The sequence below is a fragment of the Dicentrarchus labrax genome, unplaced genomic scaffold (assembly GCF_905237075.1).
Source record: "Dicentrarchus labrax unplaced genomic scaffold, dlabrax2021, whole genome shotgun sequence".
NCBI classification, from domain to species: Eukaryota; Metazoa; Chordata; class Actinopteri; family Moronidae; genus Dicentrarchus; species Dicentrarchus labrax.
In genome coordinates this window covers 30,440,687-30,459,556 of record NW_026136706.1, presented here as the reverse complement: position 1 = coordinate 30,459,556, position 18,870 = coordinate 30,440,687, and the positions used below count along the sequence as shown (strand labels likewise).

Sequence of the window (18,870 nt, the reverse complement as noted above, 5' to 3'; positions counted from 1 at the left end):
CTTTGTGTCCCATCTTGGCCACCTCAGTAAAAATGTCCTGGATACGCCACTGTAGATAGCAATTGTAAAAAGAACCAACTGTTGTGGGAACATTTTTAAGGTTAGAGAATCCTGGCTCCTTCTGTACATAAGCATGGGGAACAAATGTGCCTGGTGCTAGGACCCCCAAGGCCGAGAGGTTGTCACTTGGTATTTTGGTTACCTGTTTGTAGAGCCCAAGGTTGTGTTACTGAACCTTTTGCTTAAAGTTGTTATAATCCAAAACCAGGAATGTAAGACATGGAGGTACAAAGACAAACTGGCACAGGGGGAATGAAACACACGTAATATCCGGTGAGGGGGAAACTAATGAGAAGCAGGTGAACACAATCAAGGCAGGGCAAAAAATCAACCTGGAGGTTAAAAGACAAAGACAGGAAGTAAAGAAACACAGAACACAGGATGGGCTCTATCTTGCACTCAGCGCAATTGACTTTGTACACTGGCGCTTGTATAATTCCTATTTTGCACTCGCACATTGGAATTTTCCCTCCACCGACGCACGTCCTTAAATCAGGGAATGAACTTGCGCTCCGGGGGGCGGTTCAGCGAAAAGAGGAGGCGTGTTCCGGCGCAAACGTTCCCTGGTGCTATTTTGCTGTTTCAGAAAACAATTCCGCCACAGACCAGGAAAAACCTAGTCTAAAGTCAGTGGCGCTTATTCAGATGCTATTTTAAGGGCGCAGACTTGAGGGGATGTGCCTGAGAGGCAGCAGCAACATCGCCACCCGGTCAGGACGGGCATTAATAATTTGCCGCATCCCGGACAGCTCCCGCTCCAGCATGTCAAACCCGGTTTGCTGCAGGAACGGGTGGTCCTCCGGCGTGTAGTGGGTCTGGATCCTCTGCACCTTGGTGTTTGCGCTGCTCCCTCCTCAGCTGGCCCTTGCGCACTGCTCGGCCCATGCGCACTGCTCCCGAGGCCAGGGTCTTCTTCCTGGAAGCTGCGTTACATTGTTTTGATTCATTGTATGGCTGTGTTACATTTATTTCATGTCAATAATGTCACTTCTCGGTCTTTTACGGCCCTGACGAGAACGTCGGTCTCCTCGGCTGTGAACCGCTCCTGGTGTGCGCCTGGCCAATCCGCCGTTATAATAGCAATCCGCCATGGAACAAGCGCGCCTGCTTTTAAAGGGAATGTGAGATGACGCTCTGATTGGTTTATTGCACGTTACGCCCAAACCACACCTATGACTAATGTAATTACTTCAGACCAACCCATTTTAGATTTGCGCTGGGCGCAAGAGTCATTTATCCCGCCGGCATAATAGCAACAGCACCCGAGATCCGCCCACAAAGCTACTTGCGTTTTGCGTTTGATACTTGCGTTTCAGATCGGCAAGATAGGGCCCGATATGTCAGGCAAGTGTGCAGATTGTTGATGACGCGCTGGTGTGCAGAGACGGCAGAACCTGGAGCCAGAGTGAGGAAGGAGACCACACCCACACAAACTGACAAACGGGAGACACAGGGAGACACAGTTGAATAGTCTTTTTTGCTTTGGAAGGTTAACAAAATTAACAATATGAAAAACTATTAGAAAGACAATAATAGACCATATGTACAATATGGCTATTAATTAAAATGGAAGATATACAGTTTGTGCAGGAATGTGAAAAAAATCCCAGTATTAAGCATAAAGTTTATTTGCAATGTGCAGTATAAGTTTTATGCACAGTAGTAGATTTGTAGGGCTATTTATAACACGTTACAACTGGTAGCCCATATTTCTTTTTTATTTCAATGCCAACCTGGCAATAAGGTCATAGTTTTCACTGGGCTGTCCACGTGTATATCACCTACATGAAACAACATGGCAAGAATGCAGGTGCGAAGTATCAAAAATGCACTTTTGTAGTCCATCCTTAAAGCCTTGTCCTTTCATTCCTTCAATGGCTGGTGTATAGGAGTTTTACCTTCACTATGGTTGAGACTAGAGAATAACTGCTGCTATTTCATCCTGTCACAAGGGTTTTGGCAACAGGTCAGTGTTTAACCACCCTCTAAAGAAACGCTTCCTGAGGGGCATACGGAGACACAGGCTAGTGTCATGCTCATGCTGAGTTGTCCGACTGAAATAGTCCTTTTTAATTTAGCCAAACCCAGTCCTCTTAAATTGGATCAATAAGGGGACCAACACAAAAGGGTATCAATTCTTTTTCGTGCACATTGTCAGTTTATTTGAAAGAGGATTTAGTTTTCGTTCAGGTCAACTTCAGCTCTGGGGGGCCTTTATCTTCTTTCTGTGTTTATTCTATAGTTCCTTTTGCTGGATTCTTCACTTTTTCTCCTTCTATTGCATGTAGTAAAGTACTTTTGATGCAGTTTTTTACTAGCATATCATATATACAGTAACACAGATTGCAGTTTTGAACAGAAATATAATATACTTTCTATATTAAATATAATTAAATATTTTGAAAACACCCTTACTTAAAGTGTGTGTGCAAATGAAATGCACACGATCAAAGTGTCATCTATGAGGCTTCGTAAATGTGGGTATGGTATATAAATTCATTGCAGCTAAAATTGATGATTTTATTGCTATAAATAAAAATGACACAGACCCAGTCTCATGCTCACTGCTCTGGGAATTGTTAAAAGCATAACTACGGGGACAAATAATCTCGTACTCTGCCCATTTGAACAAGTCCCGTAAAGCCAAATTGCAAGAACTCTCTATTATTATCACTAAATTAGACCAACAACTTGCTACCTGCCCCTCCCCCAGTTTACTTAAACAACATGTTGAGCTACAGACTGAATTTGATTTTATCACCACTAATGACTCAGAGCGACTTCTCTTACGATCACGCGCCACATATTATGAACATGGTGATAAGGCAAGGCGGCTTCTAGCTCATCAGCTACGTCGCCAGGCAGCCTCACGTATGATTTCCCAGATAAAAGATTCTTCAGGCACATTGCATAGAGATCCCACCACCATTAATTCTGTTTTTCACTCATTCTATTCCTCTTTATATAAGTCTGAATCTCCACCCGACACTACTGAAAAGAACTCGTTCCTAGATAGCTTAAATTTCCCAGTGATAAACCCAGATTATGCTAAAGACCTTGACTCACCATTAACGGTAGAAGAAATTATTCTCGCTATGAGAAACATGCAAAATAACAAAGCTCCTGGCGCTGACAGATTCCCAGTTGAGTTTTTTAAAAGATTTCAGGATAAATTGTCCCCATTACCGCATGCTGTATATAAGGTATCGCTACAACACGGTACTCTCCCTCCCACTTTAAGACAAGCCTCCATAAGTCTCCTCTTAAAAAAAGATAAGGATCCGGTTCTCTGCAGCTCCTACAGACCTCTCTCATTAATAAATGTGGATGCTAAGATCCTTGCGAAAGCTTTGGCCTATCGCCTAGAAAATATTGTACCAACTATTGTTTCAGCTGAGCAACTGGATTTATTAAGGAGCGGCAGCTTTTCTTTAATGTCTGTACTCTCCTAAATATTAAATACTAAATCTACTCTAAAACTAACACAGCAACACCTGAAGTAGTGATCTCGGTTGACGCTGAAAAAGCATTCGACAGGGTTGAATGGGACTATTTATTCACTGTACTAAAGAAATATGGGCTGGGAAATGTGTTCATTTCGTGGATACGTCTCTTCTATACATCTCCACAAGCTAGTATCTCCACCAATAACATTCAATCCAGTTTTTTCACTCTTGCCCGTGGCACCAGGCAGGGGTGTCCTTTATCTCCTCTATTGTTTGCACTAGCTATAGAGCCCTTGTCAATCTTTCTGAGGTCCTCTTCCATTTTTACTGGGATTTCACGATTGGGCACAGAAAGGTTATCACTTTATGCTGATGATTTATTGCTGTATGTCTCAGATCCTGTCCTTTCCATCCCAACAATTTTATCTACTTTTCAGAGATTTGGATCATTCTCAGGCTATAAAGTAAATATCTCTAAGAGTGAATGCTACCCTGTCAATGCTTCAGCATCACAGCTCAAACAGTCTGCTTTAAGTATCTAGGGATCAATGTAACCAGAACCCTAAACTCTCTTTTTTCTGCTAATTTCCTGCCTTTAATGTCTTAAATTAAATCTGACCTCCAAAGATGGGGAAGCTTACACCTCTCGTTAATTTGAAGAATTAATGCAATCAAAATGAACATTTTGCCCAAATTTCTATTTTTGTTCCACTGTCTCCCACTTTTCCTCCCAAAGCAGTTCTTTAAAACAATTGATCAAACTTTTTCTCACTTCCTATGGTGTGGAAAGGCACCCAGGATCCGCAAATCCACACTTCAGAGATGTAAATTCAATGGTGGATTGTCACTTCCAAATTTTCAATTGTATTATTGGGCAGCACATATCCACAAGATTTAATTTTGGTTCAAGTCAGTTGATCTGCCATGGTGTGATTTAGAGGCGCAGTCATGTGTTTCATCCTCCCTTACTGCTTTACTTACCTCTTCTATTCCATCCAACCTCTCTGGCTTTACAAATAACCAAGTGGTTCGTTCCACACTTAAAATTTGGTATCAATTTAGGAGGCACTTCAAATTTAAGTCAGCATCTACTTTAGCTCCTTTATTGAGGAATCATTTATTTCGACCTGCACTTACAGATTCAACCTTTTTTGCATGGCATAATAAGGGCCTGGAATGTTTTAAAGACCTTTACAAGGATGGTAGTTTTCGCAGCTTTACAGATCTCTCAGGAGAATTTCATCTCCCACCCTTTCATCTTTTTCGTTACTTTCAAATTAGACACTGCACTGACGCTTTGTTTCCAGTTTTTCCCTCATTACCACCAAGTCTACAGTGGGAGGAGCTTCTAAGCCATGACCCACTTCAGAAGTCACTCATCTCTAAAGTTTATAATGAAATCCTGTCTTTTGATTGCTCACCAGTTACCAAAGTCAAGGCTGTTTGGGAACAAGAACTGGGTCTACATCTGGGAGATGACCGGTGGGACACTGCTCTTAAGAAAATTTACACTAGCTCAGCCTGTGCTCGTCTCACACTTATACAGTTTAAAGTATTGTTTAGAGTCCATTATTCCAAAACTCGACTGTCACAAATCTATCCCAGTATCACCGACAATTGCGACAAATGCCATGCTTCATCTTGCAATTGAACTCATATGTTTTACTCTTATTCGTTACTGTCTCGCTTCTGGCAGAATTATTTTGATACCATGTCAAAAATACTTTCAGTGACCATAAAAGTCTCCCCCCATGTCGCCATATTCGGGCTGCCAGAAGACCACAACCGGTTTACCTCTAACCAATTAGATATTTTAGCTTTTACTTCCTTACTGGCAAGACACATCTTCTTCTTCGCTGGAATTTAACTAAAGCTCCCTGGTTCCTGTTCTAATGTGCCTTACCTCCTAATAAAAATATTAAAAGAAAAAAAAAAGGCATTAACCACAGGGTTTAGACAGGAGTTAGAATAGAACAAACAGATTACATAAGCTGCAGATGAAGCATTGAGCACGTTATCTTGGCCTGTAAGAGCAACACAATAATATGGACAGAGACATATAAGAAACACAACTACAACAACACCAAGAGTCCTGGCTGCTTTCATTTCAGATTTTTTAGCAGTTACTTTGACTGATTTCTGGAGTGTGACAGCTGCAATATGTGACCGCATGGCACGAGCCTGAGACACAGCCACCACAAAAACTCTCATGTAGAGAACTACAATGACAGTAATGGGAACAATGAAGGAAAAAATAAGATCTACAAGTCCAGCTATATAGTTAACAACAATGATACACTCCAACACAGGAGTTATACCTGCCTGGTTGTTCCAGGACATCCTTCAGAGTCAGACTTTGAAATATTACAGAACACACCCAACACAGACAAACACAGACTTGAACTCTTTTTTTCTGTAATTTCAGTGGAGTAATGCAGAGGATGACAAATAGCCACAAAGCGGTCAACAGATATAATCACCATGGTTCCTACTGAGGCAGAGGTAACAATGTATGTTAGATACTGGCCCAGAGCACACATGAGGTCACCAAAGAACCAGCAGCCATCTAACTGAATAATTTGAAAGCACATTACGAAACCCACGAAGAGAGGAGTATGAGGTTGGTGGAGGTGTGGAGCTGCCTGGGGAGGAAGACCAGCAATATATTTATCATTATTTATAGTATTAATTATAATTGAGATAACAGATTTCCTCACGGTTAAAGATCAGGCAATACTTTTTATCTATCAGTTTCATAAATGAATGATTATCTACTTGAAGTGGGAGATAGAGATGATGACCAGCAGGTTAAGAACTGCAGTGATCAGAGATAAGGAGGACAGCAGAATGTAAATCAGCATGGTCTCAAAGTGAGCACCCCCAATCTTCCTGCAGGAGGTGTTGAGGAGTTGTGGAAAGCAGAGTTCACTTCCCTCCAAGGTCTCCATCAGCACAGAGAGGAGAATCTGCTGAGCTCTGACAGCTTTATGACCAAAGCTTTCTGTCATATAGCTGATTTATGTCTATCCTCCTTCCCCACACCTCCTTCCTCCTCTCCTCTACCCAATCCCATTCTCAGCAAATTTAGGCATATGACCTAAATTTGGGGAAAGTTAAGGTGGCATTTAGAGTTAATTGTCCATTTAAATTTTGAGAAGTTAAGCTCTCCTGAGCTAACACATGTTAGGACCACCTTTAACCCTGTAGTGCCTGAACCATGAAATAATTGCCAGAAAATTGTATTTATTGTATTATTGTGTATTGAACCTTCTGACAGATTTAAAAAAAAGAAATTAAATATCAATTTGCATATATGAGTTCTAATTTGAATCATTTTTGCTACATCCGGTATTTTTGTTTGTTTATTTTATCAAACACATTATTTTTAACCCATTAAACTTTGACTTTCCTCAAGTAATTTCAAAGAGCATTTTTTTCCATACTGCACAACAACGTCATACATGAATGCTGAAATAAAGCGCAGCCATGACAAACCCACCAGTGGAACCGGCATGGTGGAAGAGGAACTTTTCACTTAGTTTAGTTCAGTTTTTGGTTCACAAACTCTTTATTTTGCATTGTGGTAGGCTTGAAAACAGTTTATATCCTTGTTTAGGGAAAGATGGATCTTACATTAAATGTTTTTCTTACCTTAACTTTTTCAACCACTTATGTGTCAGTGATTGAAGGCACACATTTTGGATGTCTCAACTGATCCCTGTATGGGATGTGTACATACCACAATCCCATTCAAAGCACATGTCCTCCGTTTCTGTTTCAGTTAATCTGTGTCTAGTTGAGATCTGTTGGGCTAACATTGGGAGATTGTCTTAGAGTTAGTCTTCTCAAGTGCAAATATCCAAATTTCAAGTAGAACAATCTTGTGTAGAAATGTACTGCAGTTCATCTATGCAGATGAGCACACAGACCAAATGGTCCTGTAAGTTGTCATGTGGGTTGTATTAATTATTAATTCATCTTTATTTAATCAGGCAGTCTCATTAAGATTAAGATTGTTTCTTTTATGATAATTTCAGATTGTGACTTGAGGAATTTAATGACTCTAACACAGGCAGGGTATTTGTGTGGTCTGCTAGTAAGTATGATGTCAGTTAAGGTTAATTTATGAGGGCTTATGAGCTGATTATGTTCCAGACACTGTTCTAAATCATCAAGGCTTTTGTGGGAGATAGGACTTTAGTCAACCTCTATGCCTAGCTAGGTGGACAGATTTATAGCATATTAAAAGCCCTACTTGTCGCAAAGACCATGCATCTCTTGTAAGATGCATGGTTCTGTAACACACTGGATGTGCTGAAGCCTCCCTACACACCCAGAGACTCTGCGTTGTGTTTATGGTTGTGATAGGGTGTTTGCGTGGGGAGAGAAGAGAAGCACTGGAGAAAGGAGTTCTGGATTGTAGCTGAGACCTGGAGACACTTTATTGGCACACATTGACAACTTTCACCTCTGGTCTGGTACACTGGCTGCTGGCTCCGTCACCCTTACAGGACAATGAATGGAAAAATGTTTTATAGTTTTTCTTAAAAACTATATTCTAGTGCAAATAAACAAATACATGTGTCAAAATAATACTGTACAACTAAAAAATTATAAATTACCGGATGTAATTTAATATGCAACCAAACACACTCTGGTTTCAATTAACTTTGAGAGCTATTTCCAAACCATGTATCCAAAATAAATGAATATTGTCACCTCTCTAGATCTGCCCCTGCAGTGGATGAAAGCACCAGTGTGACAGATGATGCTCAGCTGTATGTTTGGGTGAGATTCTTGAAGGTGAGGAAATAGGGAGCAGGAGTGAATGCACATCTGGAATTTTTGGATATGTATTATTCTAGTTAATATGCTTTACACTTGTACTTGTTTATTATGTAGAGATGGATTCTTGAGAAGCATAGACACTAAATGTGGTGCTTTTGTTTTATCATGACATTTTTAGATGAAAATGATCCCTATGTGCTGTAGGTGAAACTTATTCCCAGGATCATCGTCAGCTTGGCGCGCTCCAATAAGTTGTTTGTAGTCACATGATTCAGTTGATGCTCGAAATTCAGAATGAGGTATAGGTATAGGGTCAAAGGAAACCTTTAAATATCAACTCATTCATTTGGTGTGGTTAACTGGACTTTTATTGTGACGGGTCACTTCCTGTCACCTCATTCGGTCACTTCCTGTGACCGTTACTTGATGCTGCTTGATGGCACGCGATGGGTTAGGGTTAATCCAATTTCTGAATTAATAGTTTAGTGTTTTTTATGAGACTGATCAATTAATTATTGGCTACAGTTTTTCCTTATTTCAGGGTGGTGCCCCGAGGAACTTTAATATTAATTAAAGTCATTTTCTATTATAATGAGGACCAAAATTAATTGATTACGCTACAATTACACCACTGTATGGTACCACTGTGATTTATCATAGCACCTACAGAAGTGAATAGGAGAATGGATAAGGTGGAAAGATGAAAGCCCATACTGTGTTAGTTATTGCTCACTTATTGTGTCGTCCCAGTCAGCGTGTGTGTTTGAAATCTGCAATCGACCAATCCATAATTAAATTATGGCTAAAAACCTATTTTTAGGTCAAAATGACCTTTGACCTTTAAGTCAAAAGTGACCGGCTGTCAATACCCGTCTTGTGGACCATGCATAAATAGGAGGGAAACCGTTTTAAACTTAAACATGTACCATTGTATAACTTAACCATAATGCAACTCAAATAACATACAGGAAATATACTGAAGAGACTAATAATGAGATGTGGTAGTTAGTAATATCAGTGTGTCAGTAGTTGTATAAGTAAATAAGTGATGGGTGAGGGTGTAGTAAGGTGCAAAATCCAACTAATAACCAGGCAGAGTCCAACCAAACAGAAACATGGTGCCAGAGAAACAAAGAGAGAGTGAATGACAGGTAGCTGGACCTTAAATGCCCCTGGGAGACTGCCCAGGTGCTCCCAAGGCATTCATGACAACAGCAAGGGAAAAATACAGCAGGCCCTTCACTGACTGTGAAATAACACTGCAATCTCTCCTTCTTTTCCAGAGTTATGGTGTTGAATGACAATAAACAACAAAAAAGTATTTTTCCAGGACATTATGATTTCAGAGTGGAGATGACCTTTCACCTTTTGGGTAGTGTAAAGGTAAGGGTTATGACTAAAACTGTTCGTCAAGTTAATTTTGAGGTCACTATTACCTTGACCTTTGAGTCAAAAGCGTCACCAATGCATTATCTCACCAATTGTACAACTTAAATGTAAATACACAACTTCATGGCAATCAATCAGGGGTTGTTGAGATATTTCACTCTGGACCACAGTGGTGGGCCGACTAGCAGACTGTCGTTGTCATCATTGTTAGGAAAATATGCAAACTGTAGTGGTGCTCACATTATTTGTGTTCAATTCCAAGGCTGTATGCGACATTAACTTTTGGTCTGCGAGTGATATGTATGTTTGTCAGGATTCAGGAGTTTTTTATGGAATCACTTAGTTAAAGGTCCACTGTGAAAGATTTACTGGCATTGTTGTCAGTTTGTGACAATAGATCCTTCTAAATGTTACACACTGGACCTTTTTTAATTTATGAAGCTGATAAACAATTCCTTGCAGATGGAGTGTATATTATATATAGTATATCCTTCTTTTTCATTAACTTTTCTCTTCTAGCCTGTACAATGCAAGAAATCAGAACAAGTAAAAGACAATATAATATAAGTCAAAGGTTGTGCTAAATTGGCCTGTATGCCACAAATTAATGATGATAAAAAATATATTCTGTATTTCTTCAGCTTCTGAGGTTACTATTAATTGCTGACTCTTAGCTTTAAATGGGCTTGTATTTAAAGGTGTTCACATACAAAATGGCTGCATTACAGGCCTGGCACAACATCTCCAGGTAGATACAATACAAAGTATCGGCTAATGTCTGTGGGTCCCAGACTTCAGTCATGTATAATACAGGGTACAACTGCCTACACTTTTCTTTTAATGTGGATATAAAACTTCCACATCCACTGTGCTTAAGCATACAGTCAGCATAACAAAAATGTGTCACAGTCCTGATACCTACAGACTGTACAGTGAATCCTAGACGTGGTGATTTGTCCAAAATACATGCAGATGGACAAACCCCAAATAGCTCCACTGTTATATTAATAAACAGAATGGCAATTTCCATGACCAAGTAAATTTTTCTATTAATGCAAAGACAAATCTCAGGCATTACACAGAGTCTCTCTACAGTATGTTGGTCTCACAGGAGTCAGGCTGCAGTATCTTTAATGTAACAATGAGCTTAATGGATTTTCTAAACCAGGGATAAAAAAAGGCATAGATCATGGGGTTTAGACAGGAGTTTAAACACAGCAAACATATTATCAAGCCAACAGATGAAACATTGAGTAAGTTATCTTGGCCTGTAATAGCAACACAATAATATGGGCAGATACATATTAGAAACACAACTACAACAACACCAAGAGCCCTGGCTGCTTTCATTTCAGATTTTTTAGCAGTTACTTTCACTGATTTCTGGAGTGTGACAGCTGCAATATGTGACCGCATGGCACGAGCCTGAGACACAGCCACCACAAAAACTCTCATATACAGAACTACAATGACAGTAATGGGAACGATGAAGGTAAAAATAAGATCTACAAATCCAGCTATATAGTTAACAACAATGATACACTCTCCAACACAGGAGTTATACCTGCCTGGTTGTTCCAGGACATCAATTAGACTCAGACCTTGAATGATTAGAGGCCATATCCAACACAGACAAATACAGACTATAACTCTTTTTTCTGTGACTTTGGTGGAGTAATGCAGAGGATGACAAATAGCAACATAACGGTCAACAGATATAATCACCATGGTTCCAACTGAGGCAGAGGTAACTACGTATACTAGATACTGACCAAATGCACACATGAGGTCACCAAAGAACCAGCAGCCATCTAAGTACATAATTTGAAAGCACATTATGAAACCCACGAAGAAATCTGAGACAGCCAGAGAGAGGAGGATGAAGTTGGTGGGGGTGTGGAGCTGCCTGGAGAGGAAGACCAGCAATATAGTTATCATTAGTTATAATATCAATCATTGTTTAAACAGAAACAGATAGAGCAAAGACTGAAATATAATTAGATTAGTTCGAAAATTATTCTTTTCCTAAGATCAGCCAAATTTTTTTTTTTTTTACTTTCTGTCCATTTCATAAATGAATGATTATCTACTTGAAGTGGGAGATAGAGATGATGACCAGCAGGTTAAGAACTGCAGTGATCAGAGAGATGGAGGACAGCAGAATGTTAATCAGCATGGTCTCAAAGTGAGCACCCCCAATCTTCCTGCAGGAAGTGTTGAGGAGTTGTGGAAAGCAGAGTTCACTTCCCTCCAAGGTCTCCATCAGCACAGAGCTCTGGCAGCTTTATGACCAAACCTTTTTGTCACACAACTGATTTATCTCTATCCTCCCTGTCTACACCTCCTTCCTCTTCACCTCTGCCCAATCCCATTCTCAGCACATGACCTGTCTCTTTCACTAAATATGATGTATGAAGTAAAGGTGTCATTTAGAGTTAATTGTCCATTTAAACTGTGTTGAAAGTTGAGCTCTCCTGAGCTAATATATGTTGGAATCACTGGGACCTTTAAATACCAATTTGTTCATTTTGTGTGATTGCATTGTACTTTTATTATTGTAATATCTGAACATTACCTGTGCCAAGATTGATTTTAATACAGTGAAGCAAAGCAAAGTTACAGAGGTTTTAGTAAAGGACGTTTTAGGCGGAATCTCCAAATCTGTAAAACTCAAAACTTTAATGTCAAATTCACTTCTGGAATTTTTTGAAGATATGTATGATTCTAGTGAATATACATCACACGTGTACTTGTTTATTACGTAGGGATGGATTCTTGAGAAGCACAGACACAAAATGTGGTGCTTTTGTTTTATCATGACATTTTTAGACGCAAATGATCCCTGAGCTGAACATGAGCTGTAGGTATAACTCACTCCCAGGATCATCGTCAGCTAGGCGCGCTCCAATAAGTTTGTAATCACATGATTCAGATGACACTCGAAATTCAGAATGAGGCAGGAAGTATAAGGTAAAGGGGGGCCTTTAAATATGAACTCATTCATTTGGTGTGGTTAACTGGACTTTTATTGTGACAGGTCACTTCCTGTCACCTCATTCGGTCACTTCCTGTGACCGTTACTTGATGCTGCTTGATGGCACGCGATGGGTTAGGGTTAATCCAATTTCTGAATTAATAGTTTAGTGTTTTTTATGAGACTGATCAATTAATTATTGGCTTCAGTTTTTCCTTATTTCAGGGTGGTGCCCCGAGGAACTTTAATATTAATTAAAGTCATTTTCTATTATAATGAGGACCAAAATTAATTGATTACGCTACAATTACACCACTGTATGGTACCACTGTGATTTATCATAGCACCTACAGAAGTGAATAGGAGAATGGATAAGGTGGAAAGATGAAAGCCCATACTGTGTTAGTTATTGCTCACTTATTGTGTCGTCCCAGTCAGCGTGTGTGTTTGAAATCTGCAATCGACCAATCCATTCTTAAATTATGGCTAAAAACCTATTTTTAGGTCAAAATGACCTTTGACCTTTAAGTCAAAAGTGACCGGCTGTCATTACCCGTCTTGTGGACCATGCATAAATAGGAGGGAAACCGTTTTAAACTTAAACATGTACCATTGTATAACTTAACCATAATGCAACTCAAATAACATACAGGAAATATACTGAAGAGACTAATAATGAGATGTGGTAGTTAGTAATATCAGTGTGTCAGTAGTTGTATAAGTAAATAAGTGATGGGTGAGGGTGTAGTAAGTTGCAGAATCCAACTAATAACCAGGCAGAGTCCAACCAAACAGAAACATGGTGCCGGAGAAACAAAGAGAGAGTGAATAACGGGACGGCTGGACCTTAAATGCCCCTGGGAGACGGCCCAGGTTCTCCCAGGGCAAAGGAAATATACAGCAGGCCCTTCAATAACTGTGAAATAACGCTTCAATCTCTCTTTTAAACTTTAAACTGTTTTAAACTTAAAGATGTACCATTGTATTAACTTAACCATAATGCAACTCAAATAATATACAGGAAATATGTTGAAAACAATAAGATGTGATAATCAGTAACATCAGCGTGTCAGTAGGTGCATGAGGGAATAAGTGATGGGTGAGGGTGTAGTAAGGTGCAAAATCCAACTAATAACCAGGCAGAGTCCAACCAAACAGAAACATGGTGCCAGAGAAACAAAGAGAGAGTGAATGACAGGTAGCTGGACCTTAAATGCCCCTGGGAGACTGCCCAGGTGCTCCCAAGGCATTCATGACAACAGCAAGGGAAAAATACAGCAGGCCCTTCACTGACTGTGAAATAACACTGCAATCTCTCCTTCTTTTCCAGAGTTATGGTGTTGAATGACAATAAACAACAAAAAAGTATTTTTCCAGGACATTATGATTTCAGAGTGGAGATGACCTTTCACCTTTTGGGTAGTGTAAAGGTAAGGGTTATGACTAAAACTGTTCGTCAAGTTAATTTTGAGGTCACTATTACCTTGACCTTTGAGTCAAAAGCGTCACCAATGCATTATCTCACCAATTGTACAACTTAAATGTAAATACACAACTTCATGGCAATCAATCAGGGGTTGTTGAGATATTTCACTCTGGACCACAGTGGTGGGCCGACTAGCAGACTGTCGTTGTCATCATTGTTAGGGAAAATATGCAAACTGTAGTGGTGCTCACATTATTTGTGTTCAATTCCAAGGCTGTATGCGACATTAACTTTTGGTCTGCGAGTGATATGTATGTTTGTCAGGATTCAGGAGTTTTTTATGGAATCACTTAGTTAAAGGTCCACTGTGAAAGATTTACTGGCATTGTTGTCAGTTTGTGACAATAGATCCTTCTAAATGTTACACACTGGACCTTTTTTAATTTATGAAGCTGATAAACAATTCCTTGCAGATGGAGTGTATATTATATATAGTATATCCTTCTTTTTTCATTAACTTTTCTCTTCTAGCCTGTACAATGCAAGAAATCAGAACAAGTAAAAGACAATATAATATAAGTCAAAGGTTGTGCTAAATTGGCCTGTATGCCACAAATTAATGATGATAAAAAATATATTCTGTATTTCTTCAGCTTCTGAGGTTACTATTAATTGCTGACTCTTAGCTTTAAATGGGCTTGTATTTAAAGGTGTTCACATACAAAATGGCTGCATTACAGGCCTGGCACAACATCTCCAGGTAGATACAATACAAAGTATCGGCTAATGTCTGTGGGTCCCAGACTTCAGTCATGTATAATACAGGGTACAACTGCCTACACTTTTCTTTTAATGTGGATATAAAACTTCCACATCCACTGTGCTTAAGCATACAGTCAGCATAACAAAAATGTGTCACAGTCCTGATACCTACAGACTGTACAGTGAATCCTAGACGTGGTGATTTGTCCAAAATACATGCAGATGGACAAACCCCAAATAGCTCCACTGTTATATTAATAAACAGAATGGCAATTTCCATGACCAAGTAAATTTTTCTATTAATGCAAAGACAAATCTCAGGCATTACACAGAGTCTCTCTACAGTATGTTGGTCTCACAGGAGTCAGGCTGCAGTATCTTTAATGTAACAATGAGCTTAATGGATTTTCTAAACCAGGGATAAAAAAGGCATAGATCATGGGGTTTAGACAGGAGTTTAAACACAGCAAACATATTATCAAGCCAACAGATGAAACATTGAGTAAGTTATCTTGGCCTGTAATAGCAACACAATAATATGGGCAGATACATATTAGAAACACAACTACAACAACACCAAGAGCCCTGGCTGCTTTCATTTCAGATTTTTTAGCAGTTACTTTCACTGATTTCTGGAGTGTGACAGCTGCAATATGTGACCGCATGGCACGAGCCTGAGACACAGCCACCACAAAAACTCTCATATACAGAACTACAATGACAGTAATGGGAACGATGAAGGTAAAAATAAGATCTACAAATCCAGCTATATAGTTAACAACAATGATACACTCTCCAACACAGGAGTTATACCTGCCTGGTTGTTCCAGGACATCAATTAGACTCAGACCTTGAATGATTAGAGGCCATATCCAACACAGACAAATACAGACTATAACTCTTTTTTCTGTGACTTTGGTGGAGTAATGCAGAGGATGACAAATAGCAACATAACGGTCAACAGATATAATCACCATGGTTCCAACTGAGGCAGAGGTAACTACGTATACTAGATACTGACCAAATGCACACATGAGGTCACCAAAGAACCAGCAGCCATCTAAGTACATCATTTGAAAGCACATTACGAAACCCATGAAGAAATCTGAGACAGCCAGAGAGAGGAGGATGAAGTTGGTGGGGGTGTGGAGCTGCCTGGAGAGGAAGACCAGCAATATAGTTATCATTAGTTATAATATCAATCATTGTTTAAACAGAAACAGATAGAGCAAAGACTGAAATATAATTAGATTAGTTCGAAAATTATTCTTTTCCTAAGATCAGCCAAATTTTTTTTTTTTTTACTTTCTGTCCATTTCATAAATGAATGATTATCTACTTGAAGTGGGAGATAGAGATGATGACCAGCAGGTTAAGAACTGCAGTGATCAGAGAGATGGAGGACAGCAGAATGTTAATCAGCATGGTCTCAAAGTGAGCACCCCCAATCTTCCTGCAGGAGGTGTTGAGGAGTTGTGGAAAGCAGAGTTCACTTCCCTCCAAGGTCTCCATCAGCACAGAGCTCTGGCAGCTTTATGACCAAACCTTTTTGTCACACAACTGATTTATCTCTATCCTCCCTGTCTACACCTCCTTCCTCTTCACCTCTGCCCAATCCCATTCTCAGCACATGACCTGTCTCTTTCACTAAATATGATGTATGAAGTAAAGGTGTCATTTAGAGTTAATTGTCCATTTAAACTGTGTTGAAAGTTGAGCTCTCCTGAGCTAATATATGTTGGAATCACTGGGACCTTTAAATACCAATTTGTTCATTTTGTGTGATTGCATTGTACTTTTATTATTGTAATATCTGAACATTACCTGTGCCAAGATTGATTTTAATACAGTGAAGCAAAGCAAAGTTACAGAGGTTTTAGTAAAGGACGTTTTAGGCGGAATCTCCAAATCTGTAAAACTCAAAACTTTAATGTCAAATTCACTTCTGGAATTTTTTGAAGATATGTATGATTCTAGTGAATATACATCACACGTGTACTTGTTTATTACGTAGGGATGGATTCTTGAGAAGCACAGACACAAAATGTGGTGCTTTTGTTTTATCATGACATTTTTAGACGCAAATGATCCCTGAGCTGAACATGAGCTGTAGGTATAACTCACTCCCAGGATCATCGTCAGCTAGGCGCGCTCCAATAAGTTTGTAATCACATGATTCAGATGACACTCGAAATTCAGAATGAGGCAGGAAGTATAAGGTAAAGGGGGGCCTTTAAATATGAACTCATTCATTTGGTGTGGTTAACTGGACTTTTATTGTGACAGGTCACTTCCTGTCACCTCATTCGGTCACTTCCTGTGACCGTTACTTGATGCTGCTTGATGGCACGCGATGGGTTAGGGTTAATCCAATTTCTGAATTAATAGTTTAGTGTTTTTTATGAGACTGATCAATTAATTATTGGCTACAGTTTTTCCTTATTTCAGGGTGGTGCCCCGAGGAACTTTAATATTAATTAAAGTCATTTTCTATTATAATGAGGACCAAAATTAATTGATTACGCTACAATTACACCACTGTATGGTACCACTGTGATTTATCATAGCACCTACAGAAGTGAATAGGAGAATGGATAAGGTGGAAAGATGAAAGCCCATACTGTGTTAGTTATTGCTCACTTATTGTGTCGTCCCAGTCAGCGTGTGTGTTTGAAATCTGCAATCGACCAATCCATTCTTAAATTATGGCTAAAAACCTATTTTTAGGTCAAAATGACCTTTGACCTTTAAGTCAAAAGTGACCGGCTGTCATTACCCGTCTTGTGGACCATGCATAAATAGGAGGGAAACAGTTTTAAACTTAAACATGTACCATTGTATAACTTAACCATAATGCAACTCAAATAACATACAGGAAATATACTGAAGAGACTAATAATGAGATGTGGTAGTTAGTAATATCAGTGTGTCAGTAGTTGTATAAGTAAATAAGTGATGGGTGAGGGTGTAGTAAGTTGCAGAATCCAACTAATAACCAGGCAGAGGCCAACCAAACAGAAACATAATGCCGGAGAAACAAAGAGAGAGTGAATAACGGGACGGCTGGACCTTAAATGCCCCTGGGAGACTGCCCAGGTGCTCCCAGGGCAAAATAAATATACAGCAGGCCCTTCAATAACTGTGAAATAACGCTTCAATCTCTCTTTTAAACTTTAAACTGTTTTAAACTTAAAGATGTACCATTGTATTACTTAACCATAATGCAACTCAAATAATATACAGGAAATATGTTGAAAACAATAAGATGTGATAATCAGTAACATCAGCGTGTCAGTAGGTGCATGAGGGAATAAGTGATGGGTGAGGGTGTAGTAAGGTGCAAAATCCAACTAATAACCAGGCAGAGTCCAACCAAACAGAAACATGGTGCCAGAGAAACAAAGAGAGAGTGAATGACAGGTAGCTGGACCTTAAATGCCCCTGGGAGACTGCCCAGGTGCTCCCAAGGCATTCATGACAACAGCAAGGGAAAAATACAGCAGGCCCTTCACTGACTGTGAAATAACACTGCAATCTCTCCTTCTTTTCCAGAGTTATGGTGTTGAATGACAATAAACAACAAAAAAGTATTTTTCCAGGACATTATGATTTCAGAGTGGAGATGACCTTTCACCTTTTGGGTAGTGTAAAGGTAAGGGTTATGACTAAAACTGTTCGTCAAGTTAATTTTGAGGTCACTATTACCTTGACCTTTGAGTCAAAAGCGTCACCAATGCATTATCTCACCAATTGTACAACTTAAATGTAAATACACAACTTCATGGCAATCAATCAGGGGTTGTTGAGATATTTCACTCTGGACCACAGTGGTGGGCCGACTAGCAGACTGTCGTTGTCATCATTGTTAGGGAAAATATGCAAACTGTAGTGGTGCTCACATTATTTGTGTTCAATTCCAAGGCTGTATGCGACATTAACTTTTGGTCTGCGAGTGATATGTATGTTTGTCAGGATTCAGGAGTTTTTTATGGAATCACTTAGTTAAAGGTCCACTGTGAAAGATT

At 39.4% G+C, this 18,870-nt stretch overlaps 2 protein-coding genes across 2 annotated transcripts; both read right to left on the bottom strand.

The window, feature by feature from the left end:
* Positions 1–10,353: 10,353 nt before the first annotated feature.
* Positions 10,354–11,946, bottom strand: LOC127365908 (trace amine-associated receptor 13c-like). The gene is made up of 2 exons (XM_051404480.1): positions 11,774–11,946; positions 10,354–11,589 (listed from the first exon to the last, which is right to left on the bottom strand). Exons 1-2 carry the CDS (start codon positions 11,944–11,946, stop codon positions 10,773–10,775), a joined length of 990 nt encoding a protein of 329 aa, XP_051260440.1. The 3' UTR covers positions 10,354–10,772.
* Positions 11,947–14,765: 2,819 nt separating this feature from the next.
* LOC127365913 (trace amine-associated receptor 1-like) lies at positions 14,766–17,829 on the bottom strand. The gene is made up of 2 exons (XM_051404486.1): positions 16,185–17,829; positions 14,766–16,000 (listed from the first exon to the last, which is right to left on the bottom strand). Exons 1-2 carry the CDS (start codon positions 16,355–16,357, stop codon positions 15,226–15,228), a joined length of 948 nt encoding a protein of 315 aa, XP_051260446.1. The 5' UTR covers positions 16,358–17,829; the 3' UTR covers positions 14,766–15,225.
* Positions 17,830–18,870: the final 1,041 nt, after the last annotated feature.

Coding starts and splice junctions, on each gene's coding strand:
- LOC127365908 (XM_051404480.1), bottom strand. CDS start 11,946: ATGGAGACCTTGGAGGGAAGTGAACTCTGCTTTCCACAACTCCTCAAC. Junction 11,590..11,773: donor ATCTCTATCTCCCACTTCAA/GTAGATAATCAT, acceptor CTTCCTCTCCAG/GCAGCTCCACACCCCCACCA.
- LOC127365913 (XM_051404486.1), bottom strand. CDS start 16,357: ATGGAGACCTTGGAGGGAAGTGAACTCTGCTTTCCACAACTCCTCAAC. Junction 16,001..16,184: donor ATCTCTATCTCCCACTTCAA/GTAGATAATCAT, acceptor CTTCCTCTCCAG/GCAGCTCCACACCCCCACCA.